The sequence below is a fragment of the Sander vitreus genome, chromosome 23 (assembly GCF_031162955.1).
Source record: "Sander vitreus isolate 19-12246 chromosome 23, sanVit1, whole genome shotgun sequence".
Taxonomy (NCBI): domain Eukaryota; kingdom Metazoa; phylum Chordata; class Actinopteri; order Perciformes; family Percidae; genus Sander; species Sander vitreus.
In genome coordinates, this window is record NC_135877.1 from 4046227 (window position 1) to 4072966 (window position 26740).

Sequence of the window (26740 nt, forward strand, 5' to 3'; positions counted from 1 at the left end):
TCTACAACCAATCAGAGCAACAGAACTCAACTCAACTGTCAACAGAACTCAACACCGTGTATCGTCTCCATAGCAACCACTCTTTGCACAATGCATTCGTTCTAACTTCCGACTTTTAGACTTTTTTGAAGCTGGATATATCATTTGTTCAACCCAAGCGCTCTTTGGTGACCTGGTTGATTCCGTTACTGTTGATCATCTGTCCGACAATTTGATTGGTCCGAACAGATCTTGTTCGAGCATAATTGCTCCTCAACGGATCAAGTCCAGACCGAACTTCCCGACCTCGAATGTTGTGGGCGGGGCTAAGTTCGGCTGGCATCCAGGCTAGGTGAATGATGTAAACCCTTTGAAATAAAAGATTATGAATCATAATTCTGTTAATGATGGTGCTGCAGCCTCAGAATGGGATTAGTAGGCCTAGGACTTTTTCGCCCACAGGACTGCACCTAAATGAAATAGATTATAGGTTCAATACCATTTCACCAGTAATATTATACTTATAATTAAATATGATATTAATACACTATATTGGAACTTGCGCATTTACTCCAGCAGCAATTTTCTCCCACGCAAATTCTCTCTTTTTTGCAGCAGCCGCTGTGTTGCTTTTTTAACGAAATATATATCCAAACTCGCTGTATGTGGCATGAGAATTTCCGCCGACCCGTTTGTTTGTGGTTGTTACCATGGTGAATCGTAGTATCATGGCTCCATTCATGCTGCCTTTTTATAGTGGTGGACTCGGAGTCGACTGAACCAACTCTAATCAGCTGTTCTGGAACCGAAAACTCAGTTTCCCATCTCAGGGTAAATCAACTCGGAGATCAGGGTTAGACTCAGAGTTTGTTAAACCTCCTTCCTGAAACGGACCCCTGGAGGAAAGTTCTGTTGTCACTTACGTAGTGTATTTTAGTTGTGTTATGGCTTTTGTGTTTGTGTTGTAGTTTTTGTGTTTGTGTTGTAGCTTTTGTGTTTGTGTTGTGGCTTTGTATTTGTGTTGAACCGTCGCGGCCACCGTATGAAAGACCTAAATAAAGATTAAAGAACATAACAGCAACATCTTGTTCCACATATCATGATATACAACCCATGTAAACAGTTTAATTGAGAACTACCTTTTGCCAAAGTACACCTGCTAACTGTTTATCTGTGCGGGGAAGAAACAGTTCTGGAAATGGGTGTTGATTATCGTGAGTAACTGGTTTATAGTATTTGAAACAGATGTAGCTGTCTTGGCAGGCACAACCAAATGCCATTCAGCTCCATTGTAATGGATTACATTAATGTCTATATGTGTGAACATCAGTAAATTGCAATTACTGGATATAAGGTATTAGAATATTTTTTTGTGTTTTGAGGTGAACAGCACATTCAAACCTAAACTTCAAAAGCACAATCTCTATCTTCATCTTCTCCATTTTTACTTCTCAACAACATTATCTCCTTTTTCACTTGTTAGCTGGCCAAACACTAATTAGATGTAGCTTGCAAGTTGTTGAAGTTTGTGTTGCATAGCAACAACAGTGATGTAAGGCGTCTCGCAGCCTTTGAGCTCCTGTTCTGTTTCTAACGACGCTCCCAGTTTAGCTTTGAGTTTGAGCAGGAAATGAAGCCTCCGATCAGAACACAGGCTTATCGGTAAATGAGACCCTGACTCTAAGTAATGTCTATGAGTTCATTTTTTCATTACCAGAAAACAGAAAGACTAACTTCCCTCCTCTAATACGCACTAGCAAGCAGTGATAGCAGAGGAATAGTTGCTGTATCTATATCACATAAGATAAGAACCCAGCCGTGCGTCCCTTGCTGTGCTATGCTCCCAACCAGCAACAAAAGATAGCTTTAAGACTGCGAAATTGCACAGCGATTGCTTTTTCGCTCCTCTGTCCTTTTTCACAAATGGGTGTAAGTGTTCAGTGACACACAGCTCTACCTGGCAGCTGTGGTCACTCCTCACACTGGCTTCTCTCTCTCTCTCTCTCTCTCTCTCTCTCTCTCTCTCTCTCTCTCTCTCTCTCCTGTTTCCCTGTTTGCTCAGACAGAAGCTGACAGGGAGAGTAAATGCCAGCTGGGTTAATATATTAAAAAGGTCTCTCTCCCTCTGTCTCCCTCCCTCTCAAACTCGTATGTCTTAGTTTGCTCATGTCTTTGTATTTAGGGTTCCAATGGACCATGGCTAGGGGGAATGGGGGAATTAATAAAACTAGGGGCTGAAACGTTTTTGAAAATATAAACCCTAAGGTATCAATGATGTTCGCCCATCAAGCATCGACTCAAGCCGAGTATCATACCTCAACACGCTTTTGGTACTGACTGAATTATATCCGTAGCACAGAGTATCTGAGACTGTTAAGTTCTGAAAGTTGGCATTGAATGCTTGCTCAGATTACTGCTCTCCTTCATTTATTCTTCAATCACATACTTTCTATTTTACCCATCATTTTGCCTATTTCTTGTATAGCTACTTGTATTTAGAGAACATATAACATGTAATAGCTTTGACTTCTTTTTTTTAAAAAAAAGAAGTTTTTAGCTTGTTAAAATAAAAAAAGGGGTTTTGAAGAAGAAAAAAAATTGTTTTAGTCTTGGTACTGAAACTTAGGTATTGCACAAGGATAAACCTCAACTTAATGTCTTAAAACCATTAGGATTAATGCTATGCTTAGATAATACCTTAAAGGTTCACTCTGTGATTAGATTTTGTGAATAGCCCCCAAATCCCCACATTTCCTTCTGACTGACCTCCCAGATGTTTTGAAGATCAAAAGTAAAATCACTGTGTTACACACAATCTAAATATGAAAATGAGTTGTTGAAGTGAACATATAGCCACTTTAATAACATTAATAAATTGAATTATTTATATGTTGACTCGCTTTTATGGTTTTAACTGTTTGTCTGAATTATGCACTTTCAAACAAAATGAAAAAAAGTAAATCATTGTCATTTTTACTTAAGTGAAAGATAAATATGCTTGTCCAGAGTGATGGACAGTGATGTTTAGCCAGGTGGGAAATCTACAAATTTGACAAACCCATAATTACCATAAAATGTGCCAATAGAGCCACAAATTTGTCATATTTTTTATTCTTCTCACTTCCTCTGCATTGTATTTCTCTTTGTTCCCCTTCCCCATCTTGATGCATGTACACGTACACAGAGCCTGGCGTACACACAGGCGTAGATCATTTGAAGGCTTTCTGTGAGGCAAAGTTGCCACTCTAAAAGCAATTATGTCTCATTACAGTGGAAATGGGAGAACAGGGTTTCCTGGCGCCTAAAGATCAATAACCCCATCTCCCCCTCCCCAACATACACTCACATACACATGCACACAAACAAATACAGCTGAGTTATTCCCATGTCTGGCTACTTAACAGTCTGTTGATGAAAATGTAGAATCTCCTCTGAGGGGAAAGAATGATTATTGTTGTTTATTCTTGGCTGGTTTTTATCTTTAGTGTATTCATTGTCTCCTTCCATTTGCATTAGTCAAGTATTGATTTAATTTGTGACTCTTGTGTTTCCGTTGTGTTGTCATTAGGGGCTGAAGGCATTAATGTGTTTTGCATGTGGATGGAAGCAGAGTTGCCTCGCTGGTCCAAAGGGCCACAGTGACCCAGGGTTTGATATGTATATGTATCGTCATCTTTAAAATGCGCCTTTGTTGTGAAATTCCCACTTCATATTTATTCTTTTCATTAAAAAGAGTAGTTAGTTTTTAATTTAAATGTCTGGAAGAGCTTAGTAGAATTGTCAAAATAATATTTGAGTTGCTTTTTGTGAGTTGATATAAATATAATAGGCTTATGTATCATCTGATATCGGTCGCAGGCCCCTGAATTGAATCAAATCGACATCGTATCGTGGCAGACTTTATGATATCAGTAAATATTGTATGGTTGTCCAAAGAATCGATATAATATCGTAATAAAACGTGAGATTTACACCCCAATTGTTGAGTAACTGCTGGTGTTTCATTCTGTTTGTACTGATTGTAGGATGCAGGGCTGGACTGGCCATCTGGCATACCGAGCATTTTCCCGGTGGGCCAACGCACTTCTGGGCCAAATCGGCGACATAAATAGGCCTTTTTTTGTTTTGTTTTTGGGCCCATAAAGAACTCCTAGCAGCCCATTGGTTAATTTTCTTTATTGCCACTGGTCTGACCCAATCAAATCCAGGAACCCCCTTCTTCACTCCGGGACGCAAATTTACAAATCCCACTATGGCCACGCCTCCCAGCCCTGAGACACGAGCTGTAATAGTTATGCTGGAAGTGTAACATCCACCTTAAAATGGATAAACGACCACCAAAGCGCAAGGGAGATGCAGAGAAATTATGGGAGAAAAAGATTAAGAATCTACAGACGGATGCCTCAAAATGTGCCAACATTTCTGACATGTTTAGGGCTGTAGCAGCTGCTTCAACATCAGCATTACCTGAAGTAGAGGTGGCTGGCTATACAGAGAAGCAGAAACAACATCATGACAGGGAAAAAGCCGAGGAGGAGGAGAGTGACCATGACAGGGCCATGGGAGCGAGTGAGGAAAAGATGGAAGAGAGTAGATGACGATGTGGTAAGGAGTAGGCAAATTAACAGGGACTCTCAGGAAGGGAGGGAGGCTGCGTGTGGCTCGATGGTGTTTTTCGCCTCCAACAGCGCCTTCCAGGCAGCTAACCTTAACCCTAAACATAACCATTGCCGCGCTGCCTGGGAGGATAGAGTGTGTGTGTGTGTGTGTGTGTGTGTGTGTGTGTGTGTGTGTGCGTGCGCGTGCGTGCTATGTGCGCCTCACGTCATAACGACAACAAGCAGTTTGGCTGTAACATTAAAAGTTAATGGCTGTCAGGTAACCTAACTGCTTAAGCTTACATTGAATATGCTAGCGGTTGGCCTGTTGAGTAGCTGAAAACTCAGTGTGAGCTATAAAATCAGTGTTGATATAAGCATCAGTGTTCCTTGAATTGCTTAATTAGCTCTTTTCCAGGGCATATACTACTCTCAGCTTTATTGTAGCTTTTGGGAAGGGTTATGGTTATTGTATTTAGCAGACACTTGTGTCCAAAGCGACAACATATGAATCTTACAATAGTTCAAATTAACAGTAAACTGTTTTTAAAGTTGCAAAGCCAATATTAAGCAAATTAGTAATAATAACAATAATGGCAATACAATATCAAATATCAATAATAATAAAAAATAATAAAAATACCATAAATATACAAATCATAACTTTAAGAATGAATGAATTATTTAAGTGTAAGATCAACAGATAAGTCTAAAACGATCACATGAACGCAAAACACTAGGCAACTCATATCATTGAATGCACGCATATTTTAAGAGGACTGTCTACAGGGAATGTGTCTGACCAATCACAGTTGGTGTGGGCCACCTGGGCCAAAAATGCCAGGGCCAATTTGTTGTCCCAGTCCAGCCCTGGTAGGATGTAAGCTGAATGTAATACCAACATCAATTCCTAATGTGGAACTGTCCTTTCAACACAATCGGTACAAGCATGAGTCATCGGTTTTCAAATTAACTTTAGTGTTAACACATCATTTGTTCTACTTATGTGATCTATGGAAACAATTTCCCCATAAAAGCCTGATTTGCGATTCAACAGTGCTTCTCATACATAGGTTCTACTTGGGCGCCCCACCCAGGTAGATTGAGACCCGCCCAGTTAGATAAAATCTGAATTATATACTTTTTTCAAGCGCACACAGATCAGCGGCCTCCAGCCCCCCCCCCCCCTCGTGAAGTCTTGCGCCGCGTGTATGACAGCGTCAACGCTGCACTTCAGGCTCAGAGGCTATCGTCAGTAGTAGCATGCTGCTCGTGGGATTAACTGTATTAACAAACTGTAGAAACACCGCGGCCCCACCGCTGTGAAAGCCCCCCAAACGTCATTCATCAGAGTTTGGTTGATCACAATGGCTCATATTTGTCAACCGAGTCTTCAGTTTCCGTTCTCCGTGCATTAACTGTATTTATGGACTCGAGCCCGAATTAAACCCGAGATTTCATTAAGAGGGCTGTGAAAGTTATAAACTACAATTCAGAGTTGTTTGAATGCGTCATCAGATATTAAGGAAACATGCTAAGTTGAAATTCTGTTCTCTCTTGGCTAATTTCCTCCTGAACAGGTAAGCATTAGCTTCAGGCAAATTTATCACAGCTACTAGTGATGGGCATTTTATGTCATTTCAACATTTGTGTAGCTACTCACATTGAATTATTTAGCTAGAGTTACTCGCAAAAACAATTGAGACACAGCCAGTAAAGTGATCCCGACTGGTCCTGGCTAACGCCGCCATGCTAACCCTGCTAACTGCTAACTTTACCGGAGGACCAGTCAGGCGGGCCACGGCTGTTTACAACATGTAGCCTGTTCAGCAGCCGGAGCCGACAACGGTGAGTTATTTGAAGCCAAGAGGGAAGGTAAATCGGTAAATTGGAAAGAGAGGACCATGAGTTTGCAGTGTGTTTAGCGATTGTTGCCGTAATTCTAAGCCAATAAAGTGTGTTCAGTCGGGTGAAAAAGGATGGCAAGGCAGTGGTATTTTTTAGCGGTTCCTACCGTAATTCTAAGCCGATGAAGTGTGTCTGTCTGGTGTGTGGAGAGGACAGCGAGGTTGTGGGGGTTTTAGCGGTTCGTAGTGTAATCTATGCCGAAAAAGTGTGTCTGTCAGTTGGGTATAGAGCTCGGGCCTTTTCAACTGTCAATATAGCCAGCATCTAACGTTAGCTTCTCCGCTGTGCTGTGGAGTGATGTCTGGCTATGTGAGACAAGCGTCTAGCAACATGGTTGTGGATGCTGCGGTCTCAGCCTGGCAACCAACGTGAACTTCGAGTCTGGGGAGGAGGGGGCGGGGGAGACGACTCTCTCCAGTATTTTGAATTTGTACTGCAGTAACTATTTTAAACACTAGCTGTCAGTATTACATATTGCACCTTTAAGGTTAAGTTGTTAATACATTTAACATTTGGGCTCCGGGTAATCAGGAATTTTATCTGCTGAACCATAACATTTGACAAACCAACCAGATTTAATTGACAAAGCACATCATGGCTACACTTCATTAGTATCTGTTAGAGCTGGCCGATATGTAGAAAATCAAATATCACGATATTTTTGGCCATATACATTGATGTTGATATTGCGGCAATATTGTAGGGTTGACTATTGGTGCTTTCACAAAATATTTACACAATCAGAGTTTAGATAAATAATCATCGGTATTGTGGATATAATGACTAAGTGGGTAAAGGCAAAAAATAGAACAGCTAAAACAGTCTGGGATGTTCAGAAAATGACATCACTTTACTGTCATGTAGCCTTTAAAAGCAGGAAAAAACAATACTTGTCATATCACGATATTACGATATCCAAAATGTAAGACGACATCTAGCTTCATGGGGATGGGGGAGGTTTCTATGCTGTAATTGGTGCTGTTCTTTAACCCAGCATAAGGCTCCAACCACTATCGAATGCATTAGAATGTATCTCTGATACTACTGCTGGCAATAATCCAGCAGATAATTAAGAGCAGTAAAATGGATCCTATGAATTGCAGCTCCCACACCCTTCATTCTATATTAAACATTTATTTTCCAACCCTCTTTGCTCTTTATCCGTTAGACATGAAATGCCTAATGGATGCTGCTGAGCTAAGAGCTTCCGAACTCTATTTTGTTCCCATTTGTTAAAAATTGTATTTCTTGATAAAAGCGGAAAGTGAGGAGAAACAAAAATGTGGCATCTGTCATGTCTACAATAGGTTGCTCAAGGGATGTTTTGAAACTTAAATTTTGGTTAAGTGCTCGTCGTCTTTTTTAGTTTGTGGAGACAAAAAAGCTGTGTGTGACAGGCTGACTGAGACAGTTTCCACCGACTTCCACAAGGAGACAGTCCTGGTACAAAATATTCCCTTATCATGCCGCTGCCTAGATTCCCTGAATCTAACATATTCATACATGAACAGGTTTGGTTATTAGAGACGGGCCGATTATTCTCGTACAAATAAAATATTTCAGTATTCATGCATGGCAAAGAAATTGCCTCAATTTATTTACTATAAATGTAATGTAATGTATTTACTATTCTTATGTAGGCAACCATCCATAGCTCTGCCACTCTGCTCACTGCTGTGCATACATGATTAAGACTCGAGCAGCCATTTTGCTCATTGATAATGAAGCACAGGCCATTGAAGATACTTGCCTTCTCTTTTGTTTGGAGTGTCGTGAATTATAAATGTTTTTCTGTTAAGTGCACTTCAGTCAGTGACTGCAAGGAGATAAACTGAGAATGGACGCTATCGGGCCCTTTTAGTGTTTTCTCAGTAATTTGGCGCCTGAATACACCAGAGCACAAATAAACAACAAGAACCAGAGCGTCTCAAGGTGTTACATGTTTTAGTCTAAATCCATTAAAATGATGTCTGGCTACATTAGGACATTACTAAAGCTGCAGCACAACAGTATTCAAAAACACAGTGGCTGTTAAAATGTCTGTGTGATGCTGAGGACTCTAGTTTTATAAGATAAGTAAAGGTAATGCTGCTTTTTGAACCCTTTTTAATTGATTTTCAGTGTCAGTTTTCCTCATGTTGTGATAACATTTGTGATTCTTGTAGGAATGTTGGGCATCGTAGAAAATACTCAACATAAAGAAATAAAACATTTCAATTGAGAGAACATAATAGGGATGTCACGAGAACCAGTACTTCGGTACCAAAATTCTGAAAACGTGACAGTACTCATTTTTCTACAGTACCATAGGTACCAGGAGATGCAATCCTTCCGGACCTGACGGGGACAGAAGCCATTACAAATGTTCTAGACCGCTAAATGCTGAAGAACACCGGCCAGAACGGAAAAACAGCGAACAGCGCCTCATCTACATGCACGGCTTTACCGCATTCAGCTTCTGGCTTTACTGTCCATCTACGGCAACGGCTTTCACGACTTCACCTGGAACTCCCAAACCGCAAGTGAGTCTGTTTCTCTCTGCTGTTGTCTTTCACAGCCTAACGTTAGCTCTGATGGCTGACATTAGCTAACTTTAGCGCTTGTTTTAGCGGACCTCTATAACGTCAGTTAACTTCAACCAGCCCGGTTCTATGTGAAAAAAACGACGGCAGAGAGAAACACACTAACTACACATGCTTGCTGTCTGGGAGTTCCAGGTAAAATCATGGAAGACGGTACCGTACGCTGGCTGTGTGGCGATTCCAGGCTTCAGAGCAGCGAGCTATGGGTTCAGAAGACTGACGTTTGATCCAGATTAGATGGAAACCACACTCTCCTTGCCCCCTCAACTCCACAACAGAAAGATGAAACTAAAAAGAACACTGAAAGAAGAGTGACATGGCACTGTCCCCCCCCCAAAAAAAAGTTTAAATAAAGAAATTAATGTTTAAGTATTATTAGCTAAACACACTGTGGTATCGACTCGATTTTTGGTATTGTGACATCCCAAGAACATAATAATGGAACAGACCTGTAAGTTAAGTGGTCATATAAACTACTATCAGGTGGATGGAAGAACAGTGTTAAGAAGCAAACATGTAAATTAGGGATGCACCGATACCAATATTGGGCCGATGCTGACTCAAAAAACTGGATCAGGTATCTGTGACAATGGGGCCGATCTATTCATTTTAGGCTTGCAGCGGCAAAGGCAAAGATTCATCAATGAATCGATTAGTTGTCAACTGTTAAATTAATCGCCAACTATTTTGACAATCTAATCATCGATTTGAGTCATTTCCTTTCATTTCATATAAAGAAGAGAATACTCTCTGATTCCAGCTTGTTAAATGTGAATACTGGTCTAGTTCCTTCTCTCCTCTGTGACAGTAAACTGAATATCTTTGAGTTGTGGACAAAACAAGACATTTGAGGACGTCATCTCGGGCTTTGGGAAACACTGATCCACATTTTTCACCATTTTATAGATCAAACAACTAGACCGATTAATTGTGGCTGCTGTGTAGAGCAGCAGCGTCGCAGCACAAGAGTAGCAGGAGTCCAGTGTTTCCCACACATAGACTAAGTCGCCGCATACTGCGTTTCGTTATATTATATTTCGTAAAAATATATATTTTTTCACACTATTTAAAACACGCGGCATTCGTTCAGCTGCATTTCCTTTCCCTGCTCTCCTCCGTCTCTCTGTCACTCACGCGTCTCTCTCTCACACACACACACGATCATCCCCCCGTGCACTCAGCGTCTGTCTCCATGAAAACACTGTATATGGAGAAGACGGCTGGCGAAATTCACAAGTTCACGAAAGGTTGGTATCTCGTGAACACCTTTACACAATCACACATTTAAAAAGTGCTATAAAAAATATTTTAGATTCTGAATACAGTGTGTTAATGTTGGAGTCCCGACCCGACTCTTAGCAAACAAGCGATTGTGCCCGCTTTAGAAAGTTAACTAGTCGCAAGTTTGCGGTAAAATGCAGTTGGGTTGTCGAGGTCAAAACACTATATGTAGCAGCTGTGAATCAAATAAACGTATTATAAATAATGGTATGTCATTTTTTTACTCTTACACGGAATGTTTGCTGCTTCAATCCAGATGAGTATTGAACAGTATTTTCCGCGACTGAAAAAGGCCCGTGTTGAGGATGAGGAGCAGCCTGAACCGGAGGTATCAGTCTGAAACAGAGCTCAACACTCCGACCAGTGGAATTAGTTATGTTATCAATTTGTTTACAATATTTTTAGGCTTCAACCAGTGCTGCTCAAGAAGAAAGGCAGTGTCACTGGCAGAGAAAGAGATAGATTCGTTAGGCATTGAAGAAAGAGTAGGAAAGGAGGACGGCATCCAACAGCGCGTCCTCCTCAGTTTTTGATACTTGATTGCACCCCCCTGATCTCTCTCTGTGTAATGACACCGAGGCAGCTGAGCTTGATAAGAAGCTTCAGCGGATCAATGGAAATGTCTGACGTGAAATATTTAATACTCCGCTTATCATCAGGACTTTATGGATCAGCAGGGTGTTTCCCTTCTTCAGTACATCGCAAACCTGCAACCCTTCTACTCAACAATCTGTAAATCACATACCATACGGTCAGCCAATGACCTGATTTAGGGCTGGGCAATATATCGATATATGAGGCTAGATATCTTCTTAAATTGTGTTCTGCATCTGTTGTCTTTTCCTGGTTTTAAAGGCTACGTTACAGTAAAGTGATTTCCTTGACTGTTGTAGCTGTTCTATTATTTGCCTTTACCCACTTAGTCATTATGTCCACATTAAATGATGATTATTTATCAAAAATCTTGTGTAAATATTTTGTGAAAGCACCAATTGTCAACCCTATATTATCGCCGCAATAGCGATATCGAAGTATTTGGTCAAAAATGTATTGTGATATTTGATTTTCTCCATATCGCCCAGCTCTAACCTGACTTGCGGTTTATTAGAGGCATTTGAAATTGATTTTGGCAGCGCTACAGTATGCACATTCACTAAAACAGAGAGAGGAAGTACAGAGATAGGTAATGACAGTTGACACACCCGACACAATCTTCATTAAACAGACATTTCCCTGATCACAATGGTCTCATTCTGTCTCTGTGAATGTATTTCTCGTCTGTGTTTACAGTCACAGTAACACATTGGTCAGCGCATGCTGTCAGCACAAAAGCAAACCTATTTTAAGGTGTGAAAATGTTTGAAACGGGATACATTTCCAAGGGAATAGAGTTGCTATGGCTTGCATTGGCTTCGTATGAGACACATACAAACAGGGACAGTCTCAAAAATATCCTACTGCATATAGCCTGCTACAGAATATGGATCCATTCAAAAAAAAGTTTCACCTTTTTTCTTCAAATACAAAGTCAGTAGGCCTAAATTGTTTCCACTAGACAATACAGTCGGTGGAGGTTTTGGCGCATGTTAACCTCAGGGGCCACACTGGGCTGCACCAGCTGTTTCTTTTAGAGGGGAAAATTAAAATGACCCAGAAGTAAAGCCCTGATTTAAGAGGTGGCGCAGTACAGGGACAAATTGATGGAAAGCAAAGTCAGACATCTAAAAAAAAATGCGTGTATCAAATACATGACTTACACACCACTTATCTATCTGCTGTACTTGGCAAACCAAAAAAGCTAAAGCACACACGAAGAACCAGAAGGCTCGTGCTTGTGTATGTAGACAGCAGTAATAACTGAACAGCTTGAGTGTCCACGCAGACAAGGAACAGTATCCTCCATGACAACATTAGCATTAACGTTAACTGCACAGCTAGAATTATAGTAAACACACAGCCATGGCGGGTCATACAGTATCAGAAAAAAACACCAGAAAGCAAAGAAACAGACAAACCGTATTATGTATTTGACTCACGTTATTCGACCCAGAAGCCTCTCTTTTTCTTCATGAAGTGAAGTGGTCATTATCCACGTCCATGATATACTGTAATTCCCTCTGTATTTGCTGCTTGGTACGGTCGTTTTGTAAAAACCATTAACAACACCTGTCTGGAACACAAGCTAACGTTAATTATCTTCGTTGTTTATGTTATCTTAGCTAAGTGTGGCAAATTTGACTGGTTTCAGGTTTATTTAACAGTTCCCGGAGTATTATCTGATAGGCTACTGTAGTCTAATATTGAGCGTTAGTGTACTTTTTTTTAAATCAACTTTACCTGGCCTTTTTACTTTTTCCATCAGACTGTAGGTAGGAGCGCCATTTTTTCACCACACTGATTGATGGCTAAGTACGGAAGATGATTAGGGCCAAATGTGAAATATGCATTCAGGTCCGAGTATAAAGTCAGAATTCGGATTTTCAACTCAGAATTCTAATAATGAACTCAAAATTCTTACTTTGAGCTCATAATTCTGATAATGCTGATCATTTTTTCTCTCAGAATTCTAACTTTTAACTCAGAAATCTGACTTTAAATTCAGATTTCTGACTATTTTTGCAGGGGAATTTTCCCAGAATTATGACTTTAAAGATGAACTGAACTGAAAGAATCAACGTTGATAACGTGTTGGTTATGACAAATAAAAATGAATTACACTAAAAAATTTAATTAAAAAAAATCAATATAGCTTTTTTTAAGCAACACAAAAATTACGTTTGTTAGTACTAGAACGCTGACAATTTCGATGACGTCACTGGTAGGACCTGCGAAGGTAGCTATATAGGCTACAGTGCAGCATATTAAATACACGTGAAAATGAGTAATTTTAATGGCATGGGTTACGCATTTGAGCCTGTGAGGGACAGGCCTGTAGTGTCCGACTACCACCACATGGAGGACGATCAGTTTCAGTCATTTATTGTATCCAAGCACATTATGTATTTTAGGAAATAGAGACTGCTTATATATCATGTGCATTAAGAGAAAATAGAAAAGGTCCTGTGCGTTTTAGAAAATCGATGGAGATAAATGGAAAATGTGATTGGACAAATGCATCCAATGGGATCGCTTGTTAAGTTAGCTGCACGCAAAATGTTAAAAACAAAATAAATAAAGTTTGAAAAAAAAAAAAGTTAGCTGCACGTAGGAGAGTTACCCCAGGTTGACCACGGACGCACGGAGGATTCACGAGTTTTACCGTTTACTTTAGGCTAGTGCAGAGTTGGCAGATTCTTTTCCTTGTGGTCGTTGATGGATATTACACAAATGGATACTGCACAGATACCTCTCATTATGGAAGTAGCAGCTTTTTCTGCGAGTTGAACTCCCTCTGCATCAACAATGTGCCCTGAGACATCAGCTAGCTTCAGGGTGAGTAGAAAGGGACATTGGATTCTGTTTACAGACCCGCTGTGGTTTAGTTAGCAGCTAATAACGCATTATTATTGATCTGTGATATCATCGGAGTCATGGTTTATTTATACAGTCTATGGTCGGAGCGCTAGCTTGTGGAGTTTGACATAAGTGTTTCCAACGCATTTAGCTGCTAGCTCTTTCCCTAGGTTGGATCGTTTGGTATCTAGCTTGGTTTTGTGACTCAATTTCAATGATGCCCAGTGTTTCAGTCTGTTTTGTTGAACGCTATAAAGCCTACACGTTAGGCTTTATTATTTGTGCGTGTAAGTGAATATGTACGTGTTTTGTGTACGTCACAACAACGTTACATCCAGCCCTTTGCCTAGTTGATTGCTAGCATGCTGGATAACAGCTAAACCTCTCTGTCCTCTGCCTGATGTGAGCGTTTCAGCGCCCTGTCTCTGCGGCAGATAGCATCGGTGAGGTTGGTACTTGCCGTTGGTCTATCGGTCTGCCCTGTACCGTAGCCTGAAAAATCGATCATTGACGGAATGGCCTCAGGTTTCAGTCTGTTGGACTTAACCCTCACCAGTGACCCTGTTGTATCAAAATACAGCTCTCTAAATAGTCGGTCGCTAAAAAATGGTCGCTACAGACTCGAAATCCAGGGGCTGTTGGAGGGCTGGCCAGTTTTCAGGCAGCTAGCCATGAGTTGAGGACTGGTTTCCTTGTCAAAGGTAGCCTGTGGAAATGTATCGTAACCCCAGCTGCCTTAGCCCTATACAATTTATTACTGCAGCCGGGGCAATGCAGTATGAACCCCCCCCCTAGACCTGTTGGTTTCCGTTTCCTCAGCCATGTCCGTTAGCCTCCGACTGTCTCAGACTGTTTACATTCTATGGCTGCTTATCATGCCAGTGACGTAGCCGATTATGGAATTCCAACATGGCGGTGCCCGTGTAACAACAACAACAACACCTTCAATGTACCATTTTATCCCTTTTAACAAATTCAGCCATTTTAATCATTGTACCAATGAGAAGAAATAAAATACATCTGTTATATCACCTTTACTGAAATTCCAGTTCAGTTCATCTTTAAAGTCAGAACTTAAATAAAAAAAATAAATTCCCCATGTCGCCCTAATCCTCTTCCTTAGACAGCCGGTAACCAGGGGGCACTAATATTAAGAAACACATTTAAAAATGTAGAAAGAGAAATGTGACGGTTATATGAGAAATAAAATGATTAAATGTTTCCGCCTGACAGCAAATTATAGTGCATTTTAGTGGAAGGAGGGGACACCAGCCAGCCCATCTTGGACCCACCACGCAATAGCCCTAGAATATGGTCTCAAAATATATATTTCTTAATTTCTGCTAATGTGGTTGACAAAATCATTGGGTAGGTTTGCTTTAAGCCTATCACACTTGATGGCAGTTGCTACCAGCCTGCTGTCTGATGTGTCCTTGAGTAATTGGCCAGCTCCATCAGTGCTGCTCTGTAGCTGACCTCTGACTCAGTGTGGGCTGCTATAAAGAAACCGGTCTTTTTGTTTTGTAGATCAATATATATCTGGAGACAAAACTCATTTTCGTCTACAGTGGACACAGTGTGCAATTCCCACGTCATTAGCTAAACTGCTGTGAAAAACACTGTCATCTAAAATACTGTTATATAGCTGCACTTAGACTTTTTTTCACAAATTGCCAGGGATCATTAGAATCTTACGGACCTTCAGAAACCAGTAAAAAAAAATATTACGAAACATCTTTAATGTAGCTGAAGAGAACATTTGCATAGCAAGTGCATCCATCCATCCCTCTTTACTGCTGCTAAATAAAGGCTGAAAACTCAAATGGAGGAGTCCACAGCAGTATCCCACATACTTACAGTATTGAAGTGGTGGACAGGATGGCTTAAGGGCCCATTTCCTGCGCAGCAGATATATGGACTCACTTCCTGCTGCAGTTGGAGTGTCAATACAGAGTACAATCCTCATCTCATCTCTGCTGTATTATCATCTTTTTGTTGTCTCCCAGAGCTGACACTGGTATTTACTGCCCTTGTGTATCCCAGCACTTAGCGAACGCCACTACACGCTGCCCCTGTAGTTGTCAATAAGGGGCTCCATGTCAACGTGTGAGTAATTTAAAGCGTTTTTGAGCACGCACCTGGAACAAAGCCTGTAAACGGAGCCCCCACTTTACCGGCTGACTCACTCTGCCCTCGTCAACCACGCCAGTCTCATTACATGGCACTAATCAGGATTTGAATGTGACACCGCGTGTATGACAGCTTCAGAGCACAGCATCTTGCTTACATTTACACAGTGTGTATAAATATACAGAGGCTGATAATCGTCTGTGTCATGTCAGGTGTGCTTTTATTAAAACATCACCACTGTGTGAGGATACATGTCTATCATATCGTATCGTGTCTCCATTCAGAAATGGACCTTTAACTCTGTCAGTTTAATATTAATAATTCCTGTGTTTTCTCTAGGCTGGCTTTTTTTTGTAAAATGCCCAATGTCGTGTGTCTGTTTACTTTTTGTGACTTTATGGGTTTTGGGAGTTTTTGTGTCTTTGGTAACACTGGCATTTCTTGAAAGGGCAGTTCATCCCTAAATTAAAAATACATATTTTCCCTCTTATTTGGTTACTTTTGGTGTGAGGTGCCCAGTGTTGGAGATATCAGCCGTAGATAAGTCTGCCTTCTCTCTAATATAATGGAACTACATGGCAAGATCAGTATTCCAGGTAGCATTTTGTATTTAGTTGCAGAAAGTATGTGTTTATGGTAACAGCAAATAATGGGTTCCTTTAAATACTTTTTATTCATAAATTACATTTTATTTTTTTCATCAATGTGTGTGGGATACTACTGTTGCATGCTAGGAGCTAAGGATAGTACAGTTGGTTGGTGGGATGTCATCTAGTCATCCAACATTAATCAAGGCGTCTTAAAACTACTAAGCAGGTTAACACGATACTTCCTGTGGATATTCATGGCCCCTGGTGAATGAATCATACAGTACACATTGTGTCTTAATTCCATACCACATAGTAATTGTACACACTATATACTAATCTTTACAGTATACGGTTTTTGAAGTTCGTACAGAAGCAAACATGCAGCGAAAGGCCACAGGTCGGACTCGAACCCCTGGCCATTGCGGTAAGGACTGAACCTTAGTACGAGTTAGTATATGGGGCACACACTCAACCAGGCGAGCTACAAGTACTGATTTCATATAATATAGTTAGTTTTGTTACTTTTATAAGTGTGAACACAAAACATAAAATAGTGTGTAGAACAGGGAGAGAGCTCTAGAGTACTTGATGACCGTCCTGACATTATCACGAGCATCCCAGTAACAAGACTCAGCTAAAGTTGGTCTGGGTGAAGTATGGGTTTCACAGAGCGAGAACCAATAGGTTTAAAACAGCTTGTGATGCAATATTCATGCCAGGAATTTGGTATTTTGGATTTTCAGCAGCTGGTAAGGTACACCCAACCTGCCTCTCCCCTTACCCAGGCAGTGATGAGGAGGGCAGATGGGTGGAGGAGGGGGGAGGGAGAGAGAGAATGAGAGAGAGAGAGAGAGAGAGAGAGGGGGGGGGTGGTGGTGTCCTGTCCTGAAAAACACACTCCCAGCTCTGGCTGTTAACATCTCTCTGGCACGTCTGTGGCTGTTTCCATGGCGACGAGAGTAAAGATAGTTGGGATGTGTCAGAGATACAGTGTGCCGAGTGGTGCTGATAGCTGGACTTGAGTTGAAGAATGAACAGGGGGACACAGGAAGTGGCTCAACATTATCTCAGCTGGCCGCCAAACTAACGCAGCTTGTTTTTAGGCACCGGCTGCTCGGTTTGCCTGTTACTCTCTCTGGGAGATGACATTTACAGCTGCACTAGGCATGATGCTAGGGTTAAAACACACCTGTGTCATTAGAGGAACAACCACCTCCCCACGAACTGCAACTCACAGGGCACCTGGGTAGCTCACCTGGTTGCGTGTGCGCCCCATGTCTCAGTCTCAGTCTTCGCCTCAGTGGCTGCGGGTTCAATTCTGACCTGCCGCCCTTTGCTGCATGTCATTCCCACTCTCTCTCCCCTTCCATGTGTAAAGCTTTCCTATCAAATAAAGGTCTAAAATGCCCCAAAAAATAATCTTATAAAAATAAATAAAAAATTCCTGCAGGAGGGTGGTGGGTAGGTGCAGGGTTAAACTAACACCTGTTCATGTCTCATTAAAGGAAGATGACCAATCCAAATGTCCAGATAAAGATGGATTCTCTTCTTCCTGCTGGTTCAACAAACAGTTGGCAGTTTCCTATAACGTCCTTGATTATATGGCACGGCAGTTATGGGGAAAATAAAGACTGTGTTTATCTGGAAACGGACTGAGGAATATTCATTTGCATTAATTGCTAGCGTAACCGATCTGCAAGTATATATACCAGAGTCAAAGCACCAAGTCGCATTTCAAACCACCAAACAGGAGGTTTTATACTTGAACACGTACATGGGTATTTTTGAGAACAGGCTTTTTCCCCTCCTTTGTTCTAAAAAATAAAAAATAAATCCCGTCCACACAAGTTTAAAAAACTCTAACCAAATTAAAACGTAAAAAATCTATTTCAAACGCTGTCAAGCCGAACCAACAGGCGGCGATATAACCCTAAAGCCATGTTGGCTGAAACGATAAATAATAAATAAAAGCTATTACCTAAAGGCTACCCGGCTGCTATGGAGCATCGGTCGCGCAAAATCAAGGTTTCCAAAAGATCATTTTTCAGTGACATAAAACACATTGTGCGTGTGGACAAAAGGCCAAAACGCATAGAAAAAGCTATGTTTAAAAAAAAAATACCCGTGTACGTGTGATACTTAAGGCTGATTTATGCTTCTGCGTCGAATCAACGGCGTACCCCCGCAGAACCCTCTGCGTCGACATGAACCCCTCTCCGAGCCCTCCGCCGTAGCTCGACCTACACCTCCAAAAATTGTAACTTTGCGTCGAGGTGACGCAGACCGCAAGGACTGTCATTGGTCAAGTCGTCCTGTGTGTTGATAGTTGGTGTTTCAAGCAGCCTACTGTGGGGAGTAGCAACATGCTAGTTCACTGACATAAACTTTGCAAATAAACTCAGACATATTTTGGTTACAATGACGGGGTTATCCGTTTGTAAAGTGTCTATATGTCAGTAATGTTTTGAAATTAGCACTTGGCCAGCACGCAGTACTTTGTGGGCAGTTGTGCTAAAGTTTGCTTGCTAACATAACATAAACTGGCTCTCTCTCTTTCGCTCGCCATTGTCGGAAATGAAAAAGCGGAACCAAAACAAACCATCACCCCCTAGCGTTCTGGCGTTGAAATGCACCGCAATGCAAAGAAACGAGTTCAACCCCAACGCAGAACTCCCAAAGGGTCACGACACCGTAGGAGTGACGCCGTAGCTAAGGCGTGGAGTTGACGCAGAAGCATAAAACAGCCTTTAGAGACAAAGTACACTAAATAACTGTCTCAGAAGTTTTTCCTCTATGTTCCCTAAAATGTGTACCAAATTACATAGTTCTTGCGAAATTATTAAAAAATGTTGGACCCATAAGTGTAAACCATGACCACGCAGTATTCAAGCTACAAATGTCACATCTAACGATTTCTGGGAACTTAAGTTCAATTTTTACTGCCATTTATGCTTGCCAGTGTTCCAAAATCCCTTAAAACTATGATGAAACCATAGAAATAGAATGAGTAGAACAGACATTGAATTGTTTGCCATGGTCATTTGACTATATCAAAAGAAAATGGCAATTGTTTTTTAGCATTTTTGAACGGTAATATCCGTTCTGCTTTCATTCTATTTCTATGGATGAAACGCAAGATTATGCGTGAAAGTTCAGCCTTGAGTTTGGAAACAGTTGTTATACAATCACACATACTAGCTTATTCGAGAGGTTTGTCGTGCCATGGCCTTCAACGGAGAATAGCATTTGCTCAGTTGTCATGGTGATGGTTCAGCTTGTCCTAAGTATGGAGCTTCAGTCCCACGATGACTCCAAACTCCATCCACTGATGAAGACTGTGAGACGGGGCTGAAATCTGCGGAATCAGCTCAGAGGTGAAACTTGTGTTAAGATCCTTTTTGTGAAGCTTGACATGATTTACTACAATCTGGTATTTGTAAAACAGAAGCGTTAAAAGCTTGTCAACGACATGTTTGAATACAGGTGAACCCATATTTTGGCAGTCAAGAAAACTGGTCAGACAAAGCAAAGAAAGAAACCATCAGTTAAAAGATAAACAGTTTATGTGAATCTCTCACATAGCATTTACCTTTACTCTATACACATTGTTTGAACGTGATATACAGTATGTCAGTATTTTTATTTATTTTTTTTGGACATAATGGTTTTTTTCAGCATGCACTTTAGAATGCCAACAAAAGGCTCCACAAATACAGACTTCAAACTAGAATTCTCCTCACAGTAAAACATACAAAACATGAACTCGGATCAAAAGCCTGACAGTTTGAGAACACAATGGAGAAGCACAGCATCAGACTACCATGACTTTTACAGGTAAGAGCAATGTAAGACACAAAAATACATGTTCGGGATTCAAAAAAATAAATACCTCTTCCCCCCCCCCCAAGATACTTCATCCTAAAAATACATAGAAGAACAGTACCCCTTTGTCAATTTAACGAGTAAAGCAGCATGTGTACTACAAGAGGAGGATTGTGGGTACAGGGTGACACTTGACGGCTAGCCAACAACTGTGCAGGTCGCAACTAACATGACACAAGAGTTGTGTGTCCTTTCTATCAGCTTTCAGAGCTGCATTTGCACTCCGCTTTCCTTTTGCCTTCTTGTTTTAACGGGCTGCTGAAATCACAGTGTGGATCGGCGCTTCTTTTTTTTGTTTTTCGGGTGCTTATTGCAAATCCGATCTGATTGTTTGGGGTACATAGGATTGCTACTGTGCAGATGTAGCCATTCTAGAAGTCCCACTCTATAACTTGGTAAACTTCTGCTACACTTTTGCTCCACCCCGCACAAGGGGGAAAAGTTTGGAAGAATCAAGTTTTGCAGTTTGTTTTGTTTAGCCACCAGGAGTAATGAGGAATCATTTGGTTTGCGAAGAGACAAACATCTGCAGCACAAACTCAGGGTAGTTGCATGTTCAATGCTCGGCAGGGGGGACTTCTACAACGGCGACTGCATCACAGGGGAACTCTGTCTCATTCATGTTTGTGCTAAAACTAACTGGAAGAGTGACGCATCAAGTCCACTCATTGGTCTCCGCTGACCTGGCCTTTCAAACTGCAATCTTACCCTGGCGTTTTAGGATACACACACACACACACAAGCAGCCTACTGAAAATTACCAGGGGAAACAAAAAGCAGAGATGTCCATAATGTCACACTTATTCGACTTAGCATGTTTGCCTCTCTATACTGTATATACTGTATGTAGAATTTCATATATGAATACACTCCATTTTTAGAACACAAAGTGCCTCACACTGATACATCTTAATACACTTATTGCGAGGAGGGATACCACAGCAAGAAAAGTGATTGACGTTGAGTGTCACGGGTGCAACTTAGCAACCAACCACCTCGTTACCTGACTCGCCATCAAAAGACAGATGTGTGGACGGAACCGCTTGGCCCAGATGTGCTGTGTTGTCTTTTTTACAGGAGCAGTATCTATACAGTCGATAGTCTCTTTTAAGGACGTGTCCAGTTTGCTTTTTTTACTTCCACAATTCCACAACAGGAAAAACAGAAAAAGAGAAATCAGGAAAAGGTGAATGCCTCTCAAAGTCCTCCCAGGATTTCCTTTTGTTCTTTAAGTTCCTTCCTGGCGCTGGACGGCGGTCTGTCAATAGTTTCTGCGTGCCCTCTCGTCCATATTGTCCTGCAGGAGTGGCCTTGTGGCTCCAAATAGGCTCCTCCCACTGCAATAGGTCCTCATACTGACGACTTATCCCACCGTCATTCAAATAGGAAAAGAATCATCTAAATGAAACATAAACACATCTCTAAATACCAGAAATGCATAATCTGTCTTTGTTGAGCATCATTTCAGAAGAACTTGCCATGCACAAAATGTGTCAATATATGCACAAAAAAAATGAGAACATAGTACAAATCTATGGTGCACGTTCAGCTTATATTGAGAATTATAAAAGCTCTATTGTATATTGCAGTGGTTTAGGTGGGGGTGACTTAATAATTTGATATTTAGACAAAGCGAAATGTTTGCAAGAGCTCTTCTTTCCTAATTATTTGACTTTTTGCCAAGCTACGTGTAAGATGCATCTAGCTGTGAGCCAGTTGCTAAGCAACCATCTGCTACTGGTATAGACATACTGTAGGGATGGGTGAGGCACATCGCTGCATGCTTATGTCTGCTGTCCCACACCTGTTGGTGCACAGAAGCAATTTATGAAATCTAGTGAATGACTAAATGACAAAGCAAAAGGCTATGTCGGTTTTAATATGAGATTTGATATGAGAACTCAGGTAAGTCTGTCTGGTTATGGGATTCGAGAGCAGATAATAGCCCTTAGTGATGGCTGACATAAAGTGAAACTGTGCAGTTAAAAGAGCAGAAATGGAAAAAAGTTTTTTTTCGTTGTTGCAACCAACTAAATCTGCCCATGGGGTGTAAATTGTGCAAATTTTCAACCAAATCTGGTGGCACGTGATGCAAAATGCAGTTTTCTCCTCAATAATGGTGTCATTTGTTTCCACTAATTATACATATGTTTCAATATTATGTGTTAATTATCCACGGACTAAAATGCTACAAGCAGCACCCTTAATTGTGCCATTAACATCGCAAGTATCTCTACTCTACGATTATTGAATAACCCCCGTTTTTAGTACGCATACACAAAAACATACATCTTAATTGATGACCAAAAGGGTGAGAGGGCTCCGCACTGCAGTCTGACCCTCACACCCAGTCGGAAAGGTTACAGTACCTTTCCGCCATGGTGGCGGTGTCTTCCCCCCAAGCCATTAAGATAGAACGCTGCTCTCTGCTTGTGTGAAACCAGTAAAGACAACCTCTTTGCAGTTATCTGTGAGTAAACAACCAGAGACACAACAGCTTTGGTGGTGCTCGGTCAAAGAAAACGAAACATGAAGGAGGTGGGGAGAAAGTTAATCGGAAATAGCAGCAGACAGGCAAAAAAAACACATGCAGAGAGAACTAAACACCCAGCTGGCGTTCAGAGTTTTTAGTCTCCTCGGTGGATTGGTGGTGAAGCCCAATGGCAAAATGAGACACAATACAAGTCGAGTGTACTAAACCCCAACAAAATAACATAAAAACATACTTCTTCAAATATATATACATATATTTCCATAAGCTCTCCTCACTGTCTGCCTGGTCCCTTCTCCCCGTGCCACATTGCTTGCAGACGATGGTTACAGGATGATCCATGCAAAAACATGAGCAGGCCCAGCAGCAGGTGAAGAGTGACAGACTGTAACGTGTGCTTGTGAGTCGAAACATCGTCCTGAAAGACAAATCCTCCCGTCTCCCCAAAAAACAAAGTAGCAAACCAAAGACAAAGTCACAGTTGTATGAGGTTAAAATGAAGTGACATCTTGCTTTCTTGCTTTTTTGGAAGCACGTCTTTTTCAAGGTATCTAAATATAGCAACATCTAATATCCCTGATTATTCATGTGTCCTTTTATTAAAGTGTATGGCTGCTACTTCTGAAGCCAGCGGTCGGAATTCTTTTATTGCAAGTCTCAAAGTACGACCATATCGAACCCCAAGTGACACAGGATAACTGACTTCAGGATGTTAGCTTAGCACATCTATCTTCAAGGAAAAAGTGAGGAGTTGTTCAGGATGCCCAAGCCTCGAACATTAGTCTTAGCTACAAAGTTAAGTACTCATCCACTAGTCACAACATCTAGAACAGAGTTCAGATTTAATACCAAAGGGAGGTGGTTTGTTTTGGGATGCTTTAGGCCAAAGTGGCCCGGGGCTGGACGTCTCACAGGATGGAGGGGATAGGGGAGCGAGAGCGCCGTAGCGGGCAGGGCGATCCGTAGGGCGAGGTCGCAGGAGACAACCTCAGGGCGTTACCAGCCATGCCCGCTATGTTGTTTAAGCTCCGGGATTTCTCATAGCCTTCAGATGAGGGGGCGACAGAGAGGTGGTGGTGGTGGTGGTGGTGGTGCAGGAACGGGACATGAACACACACAGGCAGGCAGGCAGGCAGGCAGGCAGGCAGGCAACGATCCGAGTCCGAGCCAGCCGAGTCAACCGAGACAAGACAGGAGACAGGAGTGAGACAGAGCAACAGTAACATACTGTATGGTGAGTGCATGCGCAGCACATTTCTTGACAATGACTGAGGCAGATTGGCGTCTTAGATAGGCAAATGTTTTGAGCTGGAGCTGCTCTACAGGGAGGAATAACCAAACTGGCTGAGTTAATCTTCAGTGGGTGTAGCCAAAGAACCAGTTTTCTGGCATAAGATGCATTCCATGTACACTGGAAACCCTATCTGATGAGACAATATACATTCCACCATAAGTTAGAATCTCGGACACAGCTAATTTAAAGGAAAATGGTCTAATTTAAAATAACAAAGCAAGCACAAGAACATAGAGCTAATTTACTTTTTTTTTTTTTTACTTTTCTCTCTCATATAAAAAGAAATTGTTTAAAGACTAATGTCTAAAAAACGGCAATAACTTTAGGAATGCTTATAAACTGCTTATTCATATTGAGACATATAGTTCAAAAATATATGTATGTATAACAGTCATATATATTGAGACTGCGTGCTCATTATGTATCAAATATAACAGACATATAAATTGAGGGCCTAGCCTAGGGCTGCACAATATATCCTTTTTTTATCGTCATCGTCAGTACTTTTAGCTGTTTAGTCATTACTTTTGGCTACCTGTTTAAACTTGCACTGCAAAAGCACCCCCTGGGGCACACGTACCCCTGGTTGGGAATCAGTGCCCTAGAGGATCTGGACCACATTCTCAATGATTTATCTCAATACCCAACTTGGAAACCATCAACAAGTTATTTTAATTTTGAATAACGATGTATGATCTCATTAGAATTCTCACGAAATTGGGTCTGAAATTGAATTAAACCAAATCTTCAGTTTACAGAGCAGCACTCTCATGGTATGATAGCATTGATTTGCCTGCTACAGAGTGAGTAGAGTATGGGGCTACAGAAGGCAATCAGCCATGGTTTACTGCTTCCACATTACAGTGCACATGAACACCACATTAATGCCTCAAGATGCTTGAGATAAAATGGAGGAAGTGATCTGACAAACATACTTTAGGCCTCACGTGGTGTCTGAATATTATTTTAGTGTGATCGAATAGAGGCTGAAAGCAAAAGTATTTCATAGAAATATTGTCTTTGGGGATTCTGCTGCAGTTAGCACCTAGCGAATGAGCTGCTGCGTAGTCTGGCTAGTCCACACAGCATTCCGGGATATGAGAAAAACGTGCTCTGGTTTATTGGCATTTCTTTAAACCAATCACAGTAGTCTTGGGCGGCGCTAAGTGCCAGCGAATTGAGGGTGCCTTGGCTAAATAGCCTCAGGAAGGAACTTGTTTTGGTGGAACATGTGGACGTTCAAAAGTAGTTTTAGTCGTGCAACAGAAAACTCAGATTGGACAGATAGTCTAGCTAGCTGTCTGGATTTACCCTGCAGAGATCTGAGGAGCAGTTAACCATAGTCCTCACAAATCCACCAGCAAATCTGACATTGTCCAGTGATTTTTCTCAACGGAAACTGTTTATACAGTTTCAATATATAGTTAAGCTTAACGGTTAGTGAACTTTGCCAGCAAAGTTTCAATATTGTCCAATCAGAAATAAGAATCAGGTCATTCTGGTGGTGCAACCAGAGCCCAGGTCAACTCATTCACTCAGAATGTTTGACTCTGGCAAAATGACTTCATTAATATAGAAAATAAAAATTCTCAGTAACAACATTACTGTATATAAAGGGCTTAGAATTGCCTGACCGTGGCTCCTTTTCCTTTCTCTTTAGGAAACTATTAGGGTTAATACTGAAGCTGCAAAGATTAATCTATCTTTGCATTATTTCCAAGAATGTATGAGCACATATCTGCTAATCACAAGATTTAAAGTGGTGCTTTTGCACAATTCTTTGTGGAGAATTAGGTTTACAGATCTGTCGAATAAATCAACTCGATTAGTCCAAAAGAATCATACGAGTGTTAGTCGACTATCAACTATTAAATTAATCGCCAACTATTTTGATAATCTAATAATCGGTTTGAGTCAAAATTCTCTGATTCCAGCTCGTTAAATGTGAATATTGTTCTAGTCTCTTCACTCCTCTGTGACAGTAAACTGAATATCTTTGAGTTGTGGACAAAACAAGACATTTGAGGACGTCATCTTTGACTTTGGGAACCACTGATCAACACGTTTCACCATTTCCTGACATTTTATAGACCAAACAACTAATCCGTTAATCCAGAAAATAATAGACAGATTAATTGACAATGAAAATAATTGTTAGTTGCAGCCGTAGTTAATTCCATAAAAGATCAAATATATGCAACATGTCTGACATAATAATAAAAAACTTAAATCAGTAGGCTATGTTATTTGATCTGAATGTATGTACCGTATGAATCTGTTGCATTACCTGGTGATTAGCTCAAACTGTTTCAATGTTACAAATGAATTATAAATCGATGGGATTAAAATCTATTACTTTAACTGATTTAATTCCTCCGATTGTGAGCTATCTGAAACATCTGCTGGTGTATCATCACCATTAGGGGCAGATGGTACACTGGGCAATTTCTTTCGGAGCTGCAGATGGGCAATGAAACTGGCAACAGCCAAATAAGTGAGACACTGGGTCAGAAATGTATTCAAGTGTTTCCAGGCAACAAGGAAACATGAAT

At 41.0% G+C, this 26740-nt stretch overlaps 1 protein-coding gene across 1 annotated transcript in view; it reads right to left on the reverse strand.

Annotated features, from left to right (window-relative positions):
• Positions 1–20142: 20142 nt before the first annotated feature.
• kcnc2 (potassium voltage-gated channel, Shaw-related subfamily, member 2) overlaps positions 20143–26740 on the reverse strand; it is a 102833-nt gene continuing 96235 nt past the window's right edge. Inside the window, exon 4 of the mRNA XM_078243022.1 lies at positions 20143–23939. Coding sequence (XP_078099148.1) covers positions 23803–23939 — 137 coding nt within the window. The 3' untranslated portion in view covers positions 20143–23802. The remainder of the gene's footprint in view (positions 23940–26740) is intronic.